At 52.1% G+C, this 21,143-nt stretch overlaps 1 protein-coding gene across 1 annotated transcript in view; it reads right to left on the bottom strand.

Moving 5' to 3' along the window:
• Nucleotides 1-496, bottom strand: part of Tent5b (terminal nucleotidyltransferase 5B) — a 20,937-nt gene extending 20,441 nt beyond the window's left edge. The window contains exon 1 of the mRNA XM_010634778.2: nt 90-496. Coding sequence (XP_010633080.1) covers nt 90-496 — 407 coding nt within the window. The remainder of the gene's footprint in view (nt 1-89) is intronic.
• Nucleotides 497-21,143: the final 20,647 nt, after the last annotated feature.

Below are 21,143 nucleotides of genomic sequence, written 5' to 3'. Positions count from 1 at the left end.
GCAGCCCGGCCCCATCCCGAATCCTCGAGTCAGCACGCCCGCCGCCTAGACAGCAGTTCCCACGGGAGGAGCCCGGAGCCGGTACAGACCCGGGGCCAGCCAGGGAGGGAGGGAGGCAGACTCGGCCCGCCCAGTGACGTCTCGGGTCTCCGTCGGGCCAGTCCATCCTCTTCCCCGACCCAGTTTGGGCCGGCCAATCCCTGGCGAATGGATTCATCCGCCCCCCACTCCTTCCTCCAGCCCTCCGATGGGGCTGGGTCCCTGCAGTGGAGACCCCTAGACGAACCAGCGCTTCCATCCCGCCCCTCTGCCCTCCCCGAGGCCAACGGGCTCCTGGAGGGCTCTGCTGGTCCAGGGCAGGGGCTGTGGGTCCCGTGGAGGTTCTGATCCGGTCCTGCGCTTGGCTAGAGGCAAAATACCAACAGCTGCCCTTCCCTGCCGTGAGGATTGCACCTACAGCTTCTAAAGTGCTTTTCTTGCCACTGTCCCATTTCATCCTCACGAACTTGGTGTGGTTGCTGTTTGACAGATGACAAAATTGAGGCCCAGAGAGGCTGAGTCACTAGCGCAAGGTGCCAGAGCTGGAAGGGCGTCCCAGGACCGGAAGCTGGTATGCTGGACATATCTCAGAAGACACTTCCCGCAGTCTCAGGGGCTGTGTTATCCAGGAAGAAAACCCGGCCGGCACTTACACACAGGGCTCCAGATTTCCACCAGGACCCTTAACTTTGGATATCAGAGCTGCACAGCTGTATTTCTTATTATACCGATGGGGAAACTGAGGCCCAGAGAGGAGAAGGGTCTTGTCCAAGTTCACAAGCCGAGTCAGGTTCTGGCTTCCATTCCTTGGACTGTCAGATGAAGTTCCTGAGGCTTGTATGGCTCCCTCTCCTGCCTGAGACCTGGGGCTGATGTTTGGGTACTGTGGGGAGGGAGAGTTTAGGGCCAGAGTCCTCCAAATCAAAGAGCGAGCAGAAGGAAGATTTAGTGCCACAGAAAAACACATGCAAAATGACAAAGATGTGTCACTAAAGCAAGAAGGAGGTGGGAGGGAAGGGGTTTGACTTGATTTTTCATCATTTGGCTTCCCAAGTGGAGGCTCAAACCCTGACCACAGGGGTGAGAGCCTTGGAACCAGCCTCACTGAGCCCTGTTTGGGCTCATGGGCTAGGCCTCCTGGTGATCCCAGGGTCAAGGTGGACCTGTGTTAGGCTCAGATGGAGGTCAGAGTGTGTTTCCTCTGGACCCACCAGGCCCTAACCCAGAGCAGATGGGGCTCTGAGTGGGCCCAGGTGAAGATCTTTGTCACTGGGATCAGGCTCCGTTCATAGCCAAGGTCAGGCAGGGCTCATAGGCTCATGGAACAGGGGAGAAGCAGCCGTTGGTCCCTCCCAGAACAGATGGAGCCCAGGATTCCTGTTCCAGGAAGCTGAGTCAGTGGCCGGCTTGGAGCTCACAGCCCTGGGCTCCTGAACCAGAGCCAAGGTGTGGGTTAGATGCTATCCCAAGGTCTGTGGCCACCATGGGGGTGTTTGGTGAGATGTGACTCCCATCTCCACGTGCGCTGCTCCATACGCCTGGCCCGCTGGCCCTCTAGGGACTGCTGACCAGCCCAATTCTCTGGTGCTTACGGAGGCAAGAGGTGCTCGGCCCTGCAGCAGCTGGACTGGGCTCAGGTTCTCTCCTGGGCTCTGTCCAGAAGCAAGCAGTCTGGGAAGGAGGCTAACTTCAGAAGTAATGTGAGCCCTCACCGTGGAGCATGGCCAGCTACCCACGCCCCAGCGTGGCTTCAGGACGGCACAGGGCCTCAAAGGGCATAGAGTCCTGCTGGCCCCCAGCTCAGGTGCCCCCAAGGGCTTCCTGTCAGGTCCCTGTGCCTGAGGCTGTGACTGTGATCAGGGTTGTGGCTTTGGTGGGTGATTGTGATGGTTGACGTCTCGGTTTCTGGTCTCTTGGTGACAGGGGAGGGACAAATGGAGGAAGTGTCTCTGTCCCTCAGGGGAAACTGACAGGCCCTATCACAACACCACCCAAGACCATGGAAAACTGACAGGACTTGAGCGACACACCCTTCCTGCTCTATGCGGGTAACAACCTGGCCTCATGTCACACTGAGGAGAAGGGGCCGCCTCTGAATCTGTGTTCCCACCTTCTCCTCCCTGAGTCATTTCTGAAGACCTTTACCTTTGTCCTTTACCGAAGGACAGCCGCAGTGGCTTTCTGTCAGCGGGGATGAAATGCCGGCTCTTCCCTGGATGACTTTACTCCATCTCCTCCGCCCACCTGGTCTCCTTACACTTCTGGCTGCAGCAGCCGCATCTGTTCTGTGAACACCCAGGCTTGTGCCCTCCTCAGGGACATACAAGCCCCAGCCTACCCCCAGCCTCTCCACCTGTCTGCTTCCCATCCTCCCAGGCCCAGCTCCAAGAGGCCTTCCCTAACTTTCCCCCTAGAGGGGCTCCCCAACCCTCTCTAGGGTGTCACTCCTGCTACTGCCTGTTCGGCACCAGTCCTCATCTGCACAGCCACTTTCATAACTTATGTGCTATCGTTTGTTTTCCCAAATGCAGTCTCAAATTCCTGGGCTCAGGCAATACTCCTGCCTCAGCCTTCCAAGTGTGGGGAATACCCGTGCATGCTACCACGCCTGGACACTCACATGTTATTTATTTCACCACCTACTCCACCGGACTGTAAGTTCCAAGAGGTGGAGACCTCCTTTTCTGCTCTCCCTGGTATCTGGCTGGTGCCTGTGATGGTTGAAATATGAGGCGTCGCTCAGAGACTCGTGTGTTAAGGGCTTGCTCCCAGTGCAGCAGTGTTCAGGCAGAGGGCCGAGAGAAGAGAGGCACTCAGACCGTAAGGGCTTCTCATCAATGAGCTCATAGCTGAATGGGGAGTTTAAGGCCCTGTTCGAGGGCATAAGTCACTCGGGCATGCCTCTGGAAGGTCCCCTTCCACTCTCTCTGGTTTTTTTTTTTTTTTTTTTTTTTTTTTTTTTTTGAAACCAGGTTTTGCTGGCTTCGAACTCATGGAGCTCCTCCTGCCTCATCCTCCCAAGCACTAGAGTGCTGGAACTACAGGTATATGCCACCACAGCTGGCTCTCTCTTCCTCTTTCTCTGCTTCCTGGCTGCTATGAAGGGAGCTGCTTTCCTCTACCACACCCTTCTGCTGTGATGTTTCTGTCTTGGAGCCAGGTGTCCATGGACTGGAACCTCTGAGACCATGAGCCAAACAATACCTTTTCACAGTTGTGAATTCAGGTATTTCTGTCCCAGCAACGGAAAGGGCTAGGGATGTAGCTCAGTGGTAGAGTACCCAGGTTCAATTCCCACTACAAAAAAAAAGAAAGGCAGGAATGTCAGGCCTGCTTTCTGCTTTCCACTGGGATATAAAGGGAAAGGGCAAAGCTTTCCCTTGGCACTGGGCCCAGAGAGTGAAAGATGGACCAGAACTTGCAGGGGCCCCTGTATGGAGGCGGCAGAAGTTGCCAGGTGATCTCTCAAGGCTTTGAGTTTTGCCAGTTTAAAGGTCCAGGACCGGAGATTTAGTTCAGTGGTTCTGCCGCCTGCCTTGCAAGCATAAGGTCCCAAGTTCGATGCCTGGTACCAAAAAAACACCCTCCTCCCAAAAAAAAAGGTCCAACTGCCCAGCCTTGCTTGTCTTCATTTCATCCCAACCACCAGCATCCCCCCAGTGGACTTCCATTGCAGCCACTACCCTTTTCTCTTTAGGAGCAGGCCTCCCTGTGAGAGTCTTTTAGACTAAGCACCCCTCACTGCTCCTGAGGCTGAGGGGACCACAGACCCCTTCCCACTCCCGGGCAGACAGCATTTGCATATGGCCTGGGCCCATCTAAGGGGACACTCGAGTGCAACGCTCTGAGTGTGGCACAGGCGAAGAGGGTTAATAATTCACTCAGAAATCAAAGATTTCTAAAAGCTGAGGCAGGAGGATCATGAGGTCAAGGCCAGCCTGGGCTATGTAGCAAGTTCAAGGCCAATCTGAACTACACAGTGAGACCCTGTCTCAAAACAAAACAAATCTGCTCAGCAAGCAGCCTTTGGTAGCAGCGGTCGGTGTGTCCAGTCTAATGGTAGCTTAGTCTGTCTGATGCAGCCACTTCCCTGCTTTCTGCTCCTTACCAGAATCTGGATCTCCAGGCTTTGCACCAGATTTGGGAGTGCCACATATCTTCCTTTTCTTCATAGGTCAGCCAGGATTAGATTCTGTTGCTTACACCCAAGAACTCTGATTGCTACCTACCTTCACCACCTGCTATTGTCATTGTCACCTCAAGATCAAACTAATCCCAGCGGGGCGTAGTGGTGCATGTTTTTAATCCCAGCAGTCAGGAGGCTGCAGATCGACAGCTTTCACCATCCTCATGTTCTCAAACTCTATCTGCTGGGAATAACAACCCCTGTTAATATTTTGGCAGGAAGATTTTTTTTTTTTTTTTGAGACAGGGTCTCACTATGTAGTTGAGACTGACCTGAAACTCACTATGTAGCCCAGGCTGGTCTCACAGTGATCTTCCTGCCTCAGCCTCCCAAGTGCTAGTATTACAGGTGTGCGCCAACACGCCCCACTAGGAAGGATTTAATATAGGGCAAGGGAAACATTTTTCAGAGTCAGAATGAACTGAGCCTTCTGCAATGACTCCCAGAACTACACAGAACTGGCCCATTAAGAGAGCCACAACCAAACCAGGCATAGTGGTGCTCACTTGTAATGCCATCACTTTGGGAGGCTGAAGCAGGAGAATCACAAGTTTGAGTCTGGGTTATTTATTTAGAGTCAAGGTCTCGCTATGTAGTTCAGGCTTGTCTTGAACTCACTACATAGCCCAGGTTGGCCCCAAACTCATGGTGATTCTTCCGCCTCAGTCTCCTGTGTGCCATGATTACAGGCATGCACCACCACCCCACCTGGTGAGCTGGAGTAATTTAGAGAGACCTTGTCTCAAAACAAAAAATAAGAACTGAGGATGTAGCTCACTGTGACAGCCCTGAGTTCAGTCCCCAGTACTGTGGCGGGTGTGTGGGGGACCAACACAAGAGTTATACATTCAGGACACCTCCCACCCCTAACCCAAGCTTCAATCCAGGGCCCCAGAGGCTGGGTTTACGAATCTGCTGAGCTAGCACCGTGTTCCTTATTTCAACTGCTGTTGCAGAACAGCTAGAAAGCCAGAAACCTAGACGCTGGTGGACCCCAGGTGGCTGCTGCAGAAAAACCTCCTGTTACTACAGACTTGCTGGCTGTCAGAAACAGCAAAAGGGGATGAGAGATAACATAAGACAAAATGACAAAAGCAACCACCACTGCCCCTCATGGAGCGCTTCCTGGAGCCAGGCTCTGGTGACCACTGGCCCTTTGTTATGAACGTGAAAATGGAAACAGAGGGTGTCTCACTTCGGCTGTTTGTCTGCATCTCACTGGGATTCAGAGGCTGCAAGGGAAGGAGGTGGTATCGTCAGCTGTCGGTCTTCCCAGCTAGGAGGATGTGATGTCACAGCACCTGCCCGCCACACCACTGCCATGTCGCCTGTCCATCAAGGCTATGACTGGCCACCACCATGAATCATCGCCAGAGCCACCATCGAGTTATCATCATCAGCCCTGCTGCCTCTCTGCCGACATCAGGATCTGACGGTCTGACAGCCATCACCTTTTCCATCACTCCACGTTACCTGCTGCTGTCACCGCCCCATTATGTCCTGCCCCAGCGGTGGGTGGTGTCCACTTCCTGGCCTCTGTGCTTCCAGGGTAATTGCTTAATGAGATGGTGGCAGCCTTGAGCTCACCGGTTACCCTGACGACCCAGGGAGGTTCACTCGCTGGAGGGCTCTGTGACTGTGAGGGCCCCAGGGAGCCTCTTAGAGGTCGTTTCATCCACCCGCTGCCTCATCAGGGTTTGGCCTTTGTGCTGGAGAAAAACAAGATGGTGCGATAGTTAGGAGAGCTCTTAAAGTCAGTCTAGGTCAGCAAGTGACTTCACCCCTCAGGCCCTAGTTTGGTCATCTGTGAGATGGGAATGTGAGGAGCTGTCTGATAGAGTAATGGGAGATTTGAGGGAGCATAAATAAGGAAACTGGCATGGTATCCAACGCCCACACGGCTCTCAAATGGAGTCTACTAATAATATTTTCTTTCTTTGGTCAGACACTTACATAGTGCTCAACTTGTGCGAGGCTCTGTTCTGAGGATTTCACAAATTTCAGCTCCGGGAGGAAGGGGAGAACAAGGGAAGTAAAAAAGAATTAAGATATGTCATGTCCATGTACCAACTCCCCACGACGAATGTAATCCTGTGCTGCAAACATGGACGAACAAAAATAAAAAAACAAATTCAACTCATGCACGTAAACTTCACAAGGCAGGTGCCTATTGTTCCCATTTTGTAGATGAGGAAACTGAAGCCAGAGAGGTTAAAGTAGTTATCCAAGGTTATGTAGCTAGTGATGAAGGGTTGTCTTTAAAAAATTTTTTGGGGAACCGGAGATTTAGCTCAGTGGTTCTGCCATGTGCCTCTCAAGTGCAAGGTCCCGAGTTCGATTCCCAGTACAAAAAAAATTTTTTTTAGACAAGATTTTTGTTGTTGTTGTTGTTACTGGGGATCAAACTCAGGATCTTGCACTTGCAAGGCAGGCACAGTGTGAGACAGGATCTCACTATGTGTAGTTTAGGCTGGCCATGAACTCACTATGTAGACCAGGCTGACCTCAGACTCATGGTGATCCTCCTGCTTCATCCTCTGGAGCTCGGATTTTTTTGGCGGGGGGTACTGGGCATTGAATTCGGGTCCAGTCAGGCGGTGTAACCACTGAGCTAAATCCCCAGCCCTGGAGAAGGAATTTTAACACAGGGAGTTTAGCTCCAGAGTCTGGGCTCCTTACCTCAGAACTCTTTGGAGCCAGCATGGTGGTGCACAACTGTAAACCCAGCACTGTGGGTGCTGAAGCAGGAGGATGGCAAGTTCAAGGCCAACCTGGGCAGCTTAATGAGACCCTTTTTTAAAAAAAATAAAATAAAAAAGGGAGCTCTGGGGATGCAGCTCAGTGCTGGCAGCAAGTGTCTCTCACTGTTGTTAACCTCTGCCCTTCCTGCCCTGTCTGGGTTTGAGAAGACTCTATCTACTCTTTCGGTCCAGCATGCAGAGAAGTCATGATGTGTCTTGGGACAAAAAATCTCCCTTATCACCCTCTGTAGCCTCCCATCCCTTCCCTTCAGGGAGTCCTTCCAGCTGTCTGACGAATTTGGGCTGAGGCAGCAGGGAGGGAGGAGCCTCTGCAGCTGGGACACCTTGTGAGAGGGGCCTCAGGAGATGTGGGGAGAGGCTGAGCCTGGGCTCCCGGAGATCCGGGCATGGAAGTGGGGGTGAAGCTCCGAGGCAGGCCAGGGGCCTTGTTTCCTCGTGTTCCTGGGCCTCCAGGCCTCTTGCCAAATCTCCTTGTGAGCTTTCCAGGCTGGGCCACGGCCTCTGCTCACTGCCGCTGCGTCTTGGTCCTCCCCTCTACTTCCCTCACTGCCAGCTCTGTGGGCGTGAGACTACTCTCCACCTCCTCACCGGCTTCCAATGGGCTCCACAGGGAGCTGATGGTACCGCGGCCTGGTATCTCAGTGACACACAGCCATAACACTCAGGCCCACATTTCCCCTCCCCAGCTCAGCTTCTGTCTTAGCCAGAGGCCCAACCCCAAAGAGCACTGGGAGTGGAGGCTGACTGGCTGGGTTGCCAGACACACACATACACCCCGAGGTTCCCAAATGCAGGAGAGAAACTTGCAGTGAGTCTAGATAGGCCTGGCCTTCTGGCCTCTGTTTGGGTCACCCCTGAAGGGCATTTCAGCCCCTCAGCTCCCTATAGGAAAGATGGAGGCTCTGGGACAACTTCTGCTTCACACTTCTCAAGGGGTGTCCCCGGGGGCCCCTGCATGAGCATCTCCAACTCCTTTGGCTTCGAGGAAGCGGGGAACAGGGCCCCGCCCCTGAGGCAGCCTCCCAGCCTATGGAGCCTGGCTAGGCACCCATGGGAATTCCCCGAGGGTCCTACTTATGGCCTCCTCCTCCATCCTCTCCATTTCCACGGCCACCACCTAAGGCCACGAGTCACCTGGTGTGAGTCACCTAAGCTTTCCAAGTCTGTCAAGTCTTGTCTCTGCCCATCCCTTCTCCACAGCGGCCACAAGCACAGACAGCCTCTCCCCCTGTGTCGGCCCTACTAGGTTCCCCATGGGCTTCTCACCCAGTGGTACGGCTTGCCTCCCTGGCTCCTGTCACTGTCGCTGTCACCGTCCCCCTACCTCCACTTTCCCGCTGCTGTTTCCTCCTCACGTAGGGCTCTTTCCACCACTCAGCTGTTTCGTACCCTTTAGACTTCAGGGTCTGTTTCTCAGAGACAGGGCCATGTTCCTTTCCAGTGTCAACCCGTGACTGTCCAGCACCTTGCCTCGGTGTGGGTCTGCTCTGAAGGGCCATCCCAGCTTCCCTGGGAAACTACTGACCCTCACCAGCCCTAGGTGGGTGTCTTGCCCCATCATCCGAGGGTTCCCATCCTGTCAGCCACAGCCTGTGTGCACTTCATAATTCAATTTATCCATTTGCTCCCATGAGTTTTATCGAGCACCTCCTGTGTCCAGGCAGGTTTGAGGCACTGACACAGCAGGGACCACAATAGGCAAAAATCCCTCTCTGAATGAGGAGACTGATGTTAACCAACAAATATATACTATGGTGTGAGGTAGGGATCGGTGTTTTCTGGACAGAGACAAAGTGGGCAAAGGATAGAAAGTTGCGGTGTTGTAATGGTAATACCTGATCAGAGGCCTGTGTGAAGTGGGAGGAAGCCATGGACATCTAGGCATGGAACATTCCAGGCAGAGAGAGCAGCAAGTGCAAAGGGCCTGAGGCAGGGATGTGCCCATGAACCTGAGACACAAGGAGGGTGAAAGCATGATGGGGGCTAACAGGATCCCTACCACACAGGGCCTCTTGAATTACTGGGAGTTTGGATTTGGTTCCAAGTAGGAGGCCCATGGAGAGCTCCCAGGAACAGCAGTTAGGAAGCTTACCCTGGCCAGCATGGAGAACCATCTGAAGGGGAGGCTGGGGCTTGTTCTCAGGATAACTCAATAACCCTGGAAGAGATGGTGCTGGTGTCAGGGAGGGGTGGTATCGTGCTAAGAGATGGCTGCTCTCAGGACACGGAAGGCAGAGCCAACAAGAGGGGCTTTGGGTGGGCTTAGACATAGGAGCGTCATGGTGCAAGATTAAGACCTATAAAGGGAACCCCAGTTTTTTGGAACCCTGTTTTTTTTATGTGATTCCTTGTTTCCGTCTGTCTTCTAAATAGAAAGGCAGGGACACAGTCTGGTTTTGCTCACTGAGTTTATCTTATTATCTGGTACACCGTGGATACTTCATAAGTGTCTGTTGAATGAATAAAAGGTGTGGCCCATGTGGAAAGTCTTATTTATCCAGGTCCATGTCCAGTGGCTTTTCCTTCCTGGCAGGCTTCTGGGGAGGCCCCAAGGAGACAGAGGTGTGCAAATGTTTTCAAGTGGCAAAACAGTGCCCATGAACTGGTTGCCGTGTGGGTCATTTACTAAACAGTGGCTCACCAGACCCAGGTGGTGCCCTCTCTGCTGCAAGGTGGGCACATTGCCAGGCCAGCCTGGCAGGGTCTCCCTGGGGAGTAACCCTCCCCACTCAGGGCCTGGCCCCTGGAGCCCAGAGAGAGCCCAAGATTGGAGCAGCTATGCCCAAAGGGCCGGTGCAGGTGCCCTGGCTCACATGATCTAGGGCCCAGGCAGCTCTTGGTGCCTCAGGAGAACCAAGGGGACGTGGAGGGATCCGCACAGCAGGCAGGTCCTGTGGGCCCTGCTGCAGGGTGCGGAAGAGCCGTTTGGCAGCAGCTCCCTCCCTGGCCATCCCCTCTCACAGGTCTGGCCTGTCCAGAGTTTCAGGGTCTCATCCAGGCAGTGGGGTGAGGGTTCTTCTGGGCAGGTGCTCTTGAGATGAAACTGGGGCCCTTGGGACCCTCTCTCCTGGGCCCCCAGAGTTCTACCTATCTACGGGTGTGATTAGTGACTCCGCCTGTCAGCTCCCTGGGCACAGGGACAGGGCCCACCTGGTTGCCTGGGAGAGACCCAGCACCCAGCCCCGCACCTGGCTTACCTAGGAGGCTCACAGGAAGTGTTGCAGGAAGGAAGGAAGGGATGAGGGATGGAAGGCGCTGCATAACTGCAAGGCAGAGGTGACTGGGAGGTCTCAGCAGCCGGCTGCCCCACAGGGTGTGGTCTGCTGCTGCTGGTCCCGCTCCAGCATCAGGAAGACCTGGTGCGACTGAGAAATAAAAATAGTGAGGGCAGCAGTTTCATTTAATCTGCACAACAAAGTCACGGGGTGAGCACTGTCATTACTACCGTTGTAAGTGGAGGCTCCAGGAGCTTCATTAATTCTCCCAAGATAAACAGATGGTGGGGTGGGGATTCCAGCCCGGGTCTGCCAGAGGTCCTGGCTGTGGATCTGCTTGAAAGAGATGGCACTGACTCTGACCTGCCCTTTTCCTCTCCATTATTTCGTGGTGCTGGGATCAGACCCGGGGGCTCACGTATCCTTGCACCCAGCCCCCTTCCTCTCCTTCAAACTCTATCCCATCCTGTTTGTGTTTTGTTTTGTTTTTTGTGTTTTTTCCGAGACAGGCTCTCACTGTGTAGTTCAGGCTGGTCTCAAACTCACTACGTAGCCCAGGCTGGCCTCCAACTCGAAGCAATGCTGCTGCCTTGGCCTCTGGAGCGCTGGGACTACAGGCCTGGGCAGCCATGTCCCAATCTACCCTCACGTCATCTCCACCCAGCTCGCAGCTCAGCGGCTTTGAGCAGGCACCTCTCAGATGGGTAGTTTACCGGCCTGTGAAATGGACCCACTAATCCCTGCCCGTTCGTACGGAAGGGCCGTGAGGATGGAGCTGCTCTGTGTAAACAGTGGAGCGCTGGACAAACAAGGTGCAGGCGAGCTAGCGGAAGCTGCTGCAGTGACCACCCAGGGTCACCTCCAGGTTGGGGAAGGAACAGGCCCCTGCCGCTGGCCCAGGGCTCTGCTGGGGCACTGTGGTGAGCGTGGACCCGAGGACTTCTGCGAGCGCAGAAAAACCCCTGCTGCTCCACATGTTAAGACTTCCAGGATATTAAATTAAAAAATAAAAAGGACTGCACAACACATGGTACATTTTAAATGTTTACATTGAACAAATGAATGCTTTTAACACTCACAAAATGCAATGCAATATAATTGTGCTATTCACAAGATAATTATAGGATTTATAGAAAATATTAATTCATAGAGCACCGCGGGGGGCGTGGCCGAGTAATGAGACACATTTAGAGTTGCCGGCTGAGCGCTCTGCGCTCCTCTTCAGTGTGTGTCTTTGTCACTGCACGTAGCGTCATGCCCTCCTCGGCCTGTCCTCCTTGGCTTCCTCCATCTGGTCTCCCTCCTTCTCCACCTTGCCATCCACCTTCCCAGTGTAGCCCCTTCGGGGCTTGCCCACTTCTCCCCCAGGGCCTTTGAGACTTGGCTGCTCAGTGCTGTCTTCAAGCCTCTGTTCAAAGGTTCCTCCTCAGGGACCCGCCCCACACCATCCAGTTTTTCAGCAGTTTCTTTTATTTTTTTTTTTTTGGTACCTGGGATCAAACTCGGGTCCTTGTGCTTGCAAGGCAGGCTGCAGAACTGCTGAGCTAAATCCCTGGCCCTCCATCCAGTTTTTAATTGCAGACCCTGCTGGGTGTGGTGGTGCATGCTTGTAAACCTAGCACTCAGGAAGCTGAGGCAGGAGGATCACTGAAAGTTCGAGGCCTAGATAGTGAGTTTAAGGCCAGTCTGAAATACAAGTTGAAGCCCTGTCTCAAAAAAAAAAAAAAAAAAAGTTCATCTCCCCTTTTCTGCCCCCTTTTCCATCTTTAAGAACATTTCAGGAATGCATAACACACACACACACACACACACACGCACGCACGCACACACACACACAATTGGTTTATCTGCTGCACTGCTTCTGCCCACTGAACATAGTAGATACTTACTAAACACTCAGTGGAGGAAAACACTGAGCTGCTGCTAATGTCAAGGGGCTGAGCTTCCCCCCGGGGGCTCCCCGAGTTCTTTCCCTGGAGCAGGTGTTGTAGGTGCTCAACACCTTTAGCGAGCTGCCCGTAGACAGACCAGACAGCTTTGCATTTCAGGGGGTCTGGGTCACGGGCCCCAAGAGTCTCTGATGCTGCCTTCTTAGAGGCAGCAGTTGAAACCTTTGGGCACAGCTCCCGGTCTCTCTGTGGCCCCGGTACTGGCCCCTCCCTGGTGGCCATGCCGTGAAGTGCATTGGGCCTGAGGCAACCAACTAGGGAGCCTAGAGGTTCGGCCCGCCTTTCCTCTTCATCCGACACCCGTGTGTGCACGAGGAGTCTGGGGCTGGGATCGTCCAGGAGGAACTGATGTTCCTGGCTTGCGGACCTGTTGGACCTGTTCTCTGTGGACCTCTCTTCTGCCCTGTTCCAGAGGAGTCTCGGGACTCCCCTCCCGCCTACCCTTACTCGGCTGAGTTTCTGGCTAGGCTGCCTTCCCTGCCTTTCTCCAAGATCCTCAGCCCTGTTGTGTTGTCCCTGGGGCCCAGGGCCTGGGGCCGGTCAAGTGCTTCCTCTGGGCTCCCCCATGCTCCTGTGCTTCTCTCTTGCAAGACAGAGAGGGTGTGGGTATGTGGGGTTTGGATGGAGGTGGGAACCATTTCTGCCCTTCACTAATCTCTGCCCCTCACTAGGCTGTAAGCACCAAACATCTTGTTTCATTTTTTGATTTATTAGCTCATTTATTGAGTGCCTACTCTTTCTCCTTAAACTACCTCAGCTAGTACTGGGGATTGAACCCAGGGCCTTCACACTGAACCACATCCCCAATCCATTTACTTATTTATTTTGTTTTCTGGGCCCAGGGTCTCGCTACATAGTTCAGGCTGGCCTTGAACTCTCAGTGATCCTTCCTGCCTCAGCCTCCCGAGTACTGAGGTTACAGGCATATGCTACCATGCCTGGCTCCACGAGACAAGGTTTTCTTAAGTCCCTATATTATTGGGGATCAAACTTGTGATCCTCCTGCCTCAGCCTCCCAGAGTGTTGGGATTACAGGTGTTCACAACCTTGCCCAGCTCTAAGATCCATTTTAAAGTCTGGGGACATAGTAGTGTTGAAAATAGACACAATCCCAGCTCTTGGGAAGCCTACAGTTTTGCCCATCAGTCAGACACTAACAAATAAATAAGACCACACAAGTCGTGGTGAGTACTGTGGAGGAGATTGCTGGGAAAAGACAGGGTTCAGAAGTTCCTGCTCTCAGTCAGCCCGATACACATTTCGAAGGGACCTGGACAGCCTCACACTCAGCTGGCTATTAAGGGGCAGGGCTAGCTGCCTCAGTGTCCCTCTTCTGCACAGAGGAAAGCTATTATGGTCTATTTCCTAGCTGCGGGGCTTGGGAAAATTCCTTCCTCTCGCGGTGCTTCATTTTCTTCACCTGTAGAATGGCATTAATTATTACTGGTTTTTGAAGACTGTTTTAAGAAATAATAGTGCTAAAGGCCCGTTAAGGACTTGTGCACAAGGCCTGGCATAGGATCTGTTCTCCACACAGGAAAAGAAGGCTGGAGTGCAGAACAGAGGGGATGAGTAGGCTTTGGGACTGGACCTTTGGAGAAGGGCTGGTGGTTGGTGGTTGGTTTAGCTCTCTGCCTTGGACTGCTTTTCCTGGGCAAGCAGTTCCAGGAATGACCACGAGGTGGCACTTGGATCCCAGTTATGCGGAACCTGTCCAGTCTCAAAGTATTTAGTGAACTGTGGGCGAGGGAAGCAGGCAGCTCCTCTGGCTATCCACGGGTTGGGCTGGGGACAGGACATGGATCTGCTTCAAATTCAGCCACTTCCAGACTCTCCCTTCATTTGTCTCTTAGGGTTCCCTTGTCCATGTTGAAGGACCCAGCCCCCCCCACTTGTCCCATAGCTGATCTTGTGCTGATCAGGCCCATTTCCTTGTTTGCCCCTCAAGTCACTTTCCCCCTTCTTTTAGTCAGGAGCCAGGAAGAGGGACTTTATTGAACACTAGCAGGGAGCCAAAGAAAATGACCACGGGTTCCTGCTCCTGGCATCCTGGGGGTGGGGTGAGGGGGGACCCGAAACTGAAGGAGGGAATGGAAAATATGCAGGAGTTACCAAGACTTCCCTCCCATCTGGATGTTCAGCACACAGAAATGTTATCCTCATTTTGATATAGGGGAATAGATGCAACTCCTAAACCTGCTAGACATCCAAAGTTCGAGTTCGTGTTCTCTAAAATTGAAGAATGAATTCTAGGAACAAAGGAGGTTAAGAGCAGGAAAATCTGATTGAAAGAAAGATAGCTCCTGTCTCAGAGAGACAGAAGGGAGACTGGAAAGTGGGTTTCCCGCGCACCTTGCTTCTCAAAAGTGTTCTACTGAGCAAAGCCATGAGGTGGGGCAGGTTCGAGGTGGGACAAAACTATAGTCAACTAGTACAATTACAAGAACTGTCGCTTAGGTAATATTGATCCAATGAGATATCACAAGGTAGACAAAATTATGAACAACCAATAAGATTGTGACAAGTATAGTGGCTTAGGTAATACTGATTAAATGGGGATCCAATTGGGAAGCAAGTCACGTAGCAAGCACACAAGGAATCAGCAAGGATTTGGGGTAAGGAGTGGGTCGGAGATCTTTCTTGGAAGGTCTTGGTCCTCCGGCTAGGTGAATGATACCTATTTAGAATATCAACCACTGCTATTCATCCTATGTGGATGTGGTATTTTCTCTCCTTTTACAATTCTAGCCTTCAGTGAATGTGTCTAGATTGTCCTCCGTGTTGGCTCCTCATGGGCTGGCCCTGTCTAACTGCCTACAAGGTATCTAATTAACTTACCTATCCACAGTAATTTCACAGAGGCAGATGCCAAGGCTCAGGAAGTGTTTCCTCGCATCCGTGAGATGCCCTTCCTGTACACCTGCTGTCCCCAGTGTCAGTCATGAGCAGAGTCATGAATGAGGTCCTCAGCAGGGACAGAAAGATCAGATCTGGCCCTTGCCCTCAGGAGTTGGCAGTCTGGATGGTTAGGCCGGTAAGGGACCAAAGGATGCAAAATTTTGGGTTCCACTGAACAGGCTGAGGGGCAGGAAAGTGACGTTGTAGATTCCTCAGGGAATCAAGAACCTGCTCAAGTATAGTTTTTAAAAAGGTAAAAATTATGATCCTCATACAAATAAAAAACTGAGCATATGTATAAGATTTTCTTGAACTCATCAAGAAGGAATTAGCAAGATGTCAAAATAACTTTTCTTTCTTTCTTTCCTTTTTCTTTTGAGACAGGATCTTCTTGTACAGTTTTGGCTGGCCTTGAACTCACTATGATCCTCCTGCATCAGCCTCCTCAGTGCTGGGATCACAGCTGTGTGCCACCATGTCCTGGCTCAAAACAATTTCAAATGAGACTTTGACCTTACAGGTATTTGCATTCTCTGCTGGACAACATTTCTTCAGATGGTTATAAAAAGGACCATTTGCATTACGATCTGTTTTCTATAAGTTGCCTCATGAAGTCAGAAAACTAATCTAAGACAATCAAAACTACACACTCTCACTAAAGAATCAGATCATCACTGAGGTTCACCTAGCAGACACCCAGCCATTCTCAGAGTAGATGCCCAGGAATCTCTCTTGCTCTTCCAAAGGTTCTGTGTTTCTCTCTCTCTCTGGTACTGGGATTGACCTCAGGACCTTGTGCGTGTGAGGCAGACGGCGGAACCACTGAGCTAAATCCCTGGCCTTCTATATGTTTTCTTGACTGACCCTAAGAAAGATCAGGATGCATCCGGCAGTAGCCCTTCCTCTATCCTTCCCTCCTCTCCCCTCCCTTCTCCTCCATTTCTTTGTCTTCTCTCCTTTTCCTGCCCTTCCGTACTGGGAATCAAACCCAGGGGGCCTCTACCACTGAGCTACATTCCCCAGCCCCCCCCCCTTTAGATGATGTCTCTCGTAAATTGTCCAGACAGGGAACTTGTGATCCTCCTGCCTCAGCCTCCCTCAGTACTGGGATTATAGTCTTGTGCCACAGCACCCAGATGCCCCAGCTGTTTCTGAGGGGTATAGTCCAGAGAATCTATCCTGGTTAGTATTTCCTGGAAAATGACAAAACTAGAAAAATCTCCTCTACACCATACCACTGAGAGGTCCAGCCTTCTCCCAAACCAGAGGTTCCAGCAGTTTCTCAGGGCACATCTTCTCACCTGTGAAGTGGGGGTCATAAGAGCTGGAGAGGAGACTGTAGAAGTAAAGCTCTTTATCCATCCTCAAATGGGGTGAATTTCTAAGGGGCAGCGAGCAGCCACCCAGAGAGGCGGCAGGGGTGGGGGGGCCAGGTGCTGACACGGCAGCGCTCGGCCTCTGTGAGGTGACAGGGAGACCTTGCTCCCTCTGGGAGCAGCAAGACCAGGCAGGAGAGTGCGACCTGTGGGCCTGGACACTTCTGGCAAATGAGTGACTGGGTTTGTGACTGACTAGCTGCAAACCTGGGGATGCACTCACTCTAGAAGTCTGTGACGTCCAAGGTCTGGGGATGTAGCTCAGTGGTGCCTCCTGCCTCGCAAGCTCAAGGTCCTGAGTTCGATCCCCAGTACACCAAAAAAAACAAAAACTAAAACAAAAAACAAGTGAAGAAGTCTGTGACTTCCCCACAATCACAAAATCTGACTCTTGGAGATTAGTAAGGGGGCAGCAAGGGTCAAGCATCTCGGCCCCTTAGCTGTCAGTCCCAGAATAACCTCTGGTGCAACTGAGCATTTGCCACAGCGCCACCTACCGGCGGGCACCGACTCTAGCCAGCTCAGGGCAGAGTTTCACATTTGTCACCTGGATGAGTAGAGAGAAATGGAACAAAGGGACCAGACTGCAATCAGATGACGTGGCCCCTCAGAAACAGCTGCTGCAGCTGGGCGCTGTGGCTCAAGCCTATAACCCCAGTCCTGAGGGAGGGTGAGTCATACTTCTGGCCCTCTTTAAGTCTGAGCAGGGTCTCCCTAAATTGCCCAGCTGGCTGGAGCCTGCCACCCTCCTACCTCAGTCCCTCAGGTAGCTGGGATCGCAGGCATGGCTGCATGCATGGCTAAAACTGTTTTGTATTTACATAAGCAACCTAAAACTCCTTTTTTGGAGCTGGGTGATGAACAACCAAATAAGGGAATGAATTCCAACTGTCCCTAATCCTAGGGGGTGATTAGTCCTGTGCAGATGGGCTTAATGAGCATTGTACAGGGATTTCTAATTATCCTTAATGAGCTTCCAAAATTCATGGAGCATAATTGGGTGAGGCTGATTGTTACTCAAATAGCCCAATGAATCAAGTCTCCTGTGTCTGTGCCCTTGCGTTGGTCCTTCCCACGCTGACTCTGCTTGCCCTGTGACTTGCTTTGGCCAGTTGGATAGCAGCGACCATGACACAGAGGCCCAGCAATGCTTGTGCTGTAGGCTTGCTCAGGCCGCTCCCAGAACCGTCCCGTGAGGAGCCTTTGCTTGGGCCTTCATCTCTTTATGCACAAACAAACCTGCTGTGCTGCCAGCCATGTGGAAATACAGCTCCTGCAATTAGGTCCACTAACAAATGACAGTGCTACTGTACTATACTTCTTACTGTTATTTTAGGGCCTACTTCCTACTTGTAAGAAATTTACTGTAAAACAGCATTCCCTGTTACTCCACCAGAGCCTTACACATTTTGTGTTGGCCGTGTCCCTGGATGCCATGGGGGTGGGGGGACTCACCTATGCCATCTAGGTTTGTGAGCACACACGCTGTGATGTTGGGACAATGATAAAATCACCTCACCCGTGCATTCCTCGGAGTGTTTCACCATCAAGGAACGCATGGCTTGGGGCTGGGGATGTAACTCAATGGCGCCGTGCCTGCCTGGCAAGGGCAAGGTCCTGAGTTCGACCCCTGGTACTGGGAAAAAAAAAAGAAAGAAAAAGAAAAGAAAGAAAGCAATGCATGACTGTTTGAGAATCACTAGCAGTCAACATCATGTTCTGCCTCCAGGGTAAGTATTCTCATCAATAAATACAAGTGGTGGCTCATGCCTGTGATCCCAGCACTCAAGAGGGTGAGACAGGAGGATCATGGCAAGTTCAAGGCCAGCCTGGGCTATATAATGAGATCCTGTCTCAAAAACACTAAAAAAGGGCCGGGGATTTAGCTCAGTGGTGCCACTGCCTGCCTTGCAAGTGCAAGGACCCTAGTTCGATCCCTACCCCCCCAAAAAAAGTGAAAATATGAGTGTCCTGTAAATTCAATGGCATTATTTCTTATTGGAAGACAACAATGGGTCTTAAGCTTTATGTATGAATTAGTTAGGAAGTTTTTGGCTACAGGAACAGAATACTCAAAGTTGCATAAGGACTTAATCTCTTCTGAGGTCTTGAGGCAGATCATCTTTGAGTTTATCTTTTTTTTTTTTTTTGATACCAGGGGTCGAACTCTGGACCTTGCCCTTGCCAGGCAGGCAGCAGAACCACTGGGCTAAATTCCTGGCCTAGGCAGATCATCTTTGAATCAATAGTTTTCTTTGTTCTTTCTGACCTCTGATCCTGTGTCAAATCCTCCTTCATGGCTGAAAGATGGCCACAGAGAGGCTACCAGCATTGGGTCCATGGTGACAAAAATATAGAAATGGCTATTCTGTGTCTGAGCCAGAACTCTGTCTTAGGTGTAGTCACCCATTTGATGAGCACAGCAATTCTATAAGGAAGGTGCAGTTAGTATTTTTATTTTGTAGATGAGGAAAATGAGGCACAGAAAGGTCAGTAACCTGTGGAGGACAACACAGTTCATCAGAGGCAGAGCCATTTTTAATGGCGGGTTTGGCTATGAAGACCCCACTTTGAACTGCTCAGCTGTATTTGCACAGGCAGCATTTTAGGAAAGGACATCTGGGGCAGGGCTCACCCTAAAATACCTCTCATTTTATTAGAGAGGAAAGTCTTTCCCAGAAGCCCCCAGCAGAAGACTCCTCCTTTTCCACTGGCCAGAACGGAGTCACGTGTTCTGTTCAGCCAATCACCAGCAGAGGGGAACAAATATAATTATCTAGGACCAGTCAGACGACCCCTGGGGCTAGGTAGGTAGGTTGTCCTCTTCCCTAAACAAAACAGGCTTCTTTTAGCAAGGAAGGAGGGGCCTAATATCTACCTGGGTGGCTGGCAGAACCCAGGGTTAGCTGGAGCCTGCCAGCCCACTGGGATTAAAATAAGGTTGGCTCAGACCCCATGCCTCGCTCTCCGCAAGACTTCTTCAATTTCTAAGACTTACAATTGTGTGGCTCTGGTTTCCTGCTTCTGCTGAACATTAGCAGCTGTTCCCATTATTTCTGCCCTGGAACTGACTCACACATAAGATACAGTCGTCTCTTCTCCCAAGAAACCATGAGTCCAGGCTGCTCTGTGAGCAGAATCTCACGGGAGATTTGTGGGTCTGAGGAAGTCACCGCACTGCCCAGCACACGGTTGCAGGGCAGGGAACATCCCTGCACCCCGCCCCTGCAGAGCCACCGCTTCCATCCAGCTGTTCCTCTCTCAGCCTGGCCACAACGATGGCACCAGTGCCTTCCAGCTCTCACTGGTGACACCAGCAACTGGGTCTCCAGCCCTCCGTCTCCCACAGTGTTGTGCCGCCAGCCTGCCTTTGCCAGGCCAAACCCAGCAAGGGCCTCAGAACAAAGGGGCTTTTTATTTCATGAACCAGGATCTATTCTCCTTATGAGGAAGCTGTAGTTGTGAAGAACCAAAGGCGATGGCACCAGTGCCTTCCAGCTCTCACTGGTGACACCAGCAACTGGGTCTCCAGCCCTCCGTCTCCCACAGTGTTGTGCCGCCAGCCTGCCTTTGCCAGGCCAAACCCAGCAAGGGCCTCAGAACAAAGGGGCTTTTTATTTCATGAACCAGGATCTATTCTCCTTATGAGGAAGCTGTAGTTGTGAAGAACCAAAGGTTCCTGTTAGGGAATTGATCATGTTAAAGTATGCTGTGACGCCGCCTCACAGGCTGCATTCTCCTGGTACATCTTGGCTCCTAAAATGACCTCATGCCCTTATCTCTGGTTTCCCTCCCCCAAGGCCACAGTTCACAGGCTGCATTCTCCTGGTACATCTTGGCTCCTAAAATGACCTCATGCCCTTATCTCTGGTTTCCCTCTCCCCCAAGGCCACAGTGGTCCAGGAAAGTTAAAACCTGTGTCTGCAGGACTGGGCCCATAAAAGCAATCTGGCCTGTGATAGGTTAAAAGTAGCTCACTCCTCATAAATAAGCAATAGCCCACCCCCAAACTGATAAAAGGACCTTCCTTTCTTTGTTCTCTCCTTCTGCTGCTTCTTCCTCCTCTCTCTCTCTCTATCTGCCTTCCTGCCTCCTGCTCACCTCCCTACAATAAAGATCTCCTGCGGGACCTCTCGGTGCGTGAGTGGCCTAATTGGGAAGGGGCACCCGAAAGGGCACGCGAACCTCCTTTTCAGTTCCCCTCTGCACGCCTCTAGGAGCACTGGAACTTCAAATTGCAAATAAGCAGAGAGCCAGGAGGGTCCTGCCTGTCGCCTGTCAGGGCCTGTGTACCCCCGAATCCTTAGGAAGGTCACAGAGGAGGGCAAGGTCACTTTCACAGAGACTGAGAACATAAAATCTAAATGCAGTAGCAAGAAACCTTCAGTTTTCCTAATTTCTGTCCCCCCACAACTGGCACCTCTGTGCCCAGCCTGGGGGCTCTCTGCCCCTGGAGACTCCAAAGCCTCAAGGATTTCTTCGATGAACCTGTTGTGAGATTCCGGGGAGCTGGAGGAGTAGGAGGGCCCCCAGCCCCCCTTTGGGCAATGCCGCCCCGATGCCGTGGACTAGGATGGTTCAGGCCTGCAGTCCAGTCCCCACCACAGCCCTCAAAGGCAGAGCCTTGGCCTGGGCCCCAGAGACTCCCAAACCTCTGTGGGTGTTTGCTAGACGTTTGGCAGAGACCAGGCCGTTGCAGTTTCCAGGTTGCTCTCAGG

Source organism: Fukomys damarensis, unplaced genomic scaffold, assembly GCF_012274545.1.
Source record: "Fukomys damarensis isolate Sample0158 unplaced genomic scaffold, DMR_v1.0_HiC HiC_scaffold_23, whole genome shotgun sequence".
Lineage (NCBI taxonomy): Eukaryota > Metazoa > Chordata > Mammalia > Rodentia > Bathyergidae > Fukomys > Fukomys damarensis.
The sequence above is the reverse complement of the archived record's forward strand: the minus strand, read 5'-3'. Positions and strand labels throughout refer to the sequence as shown.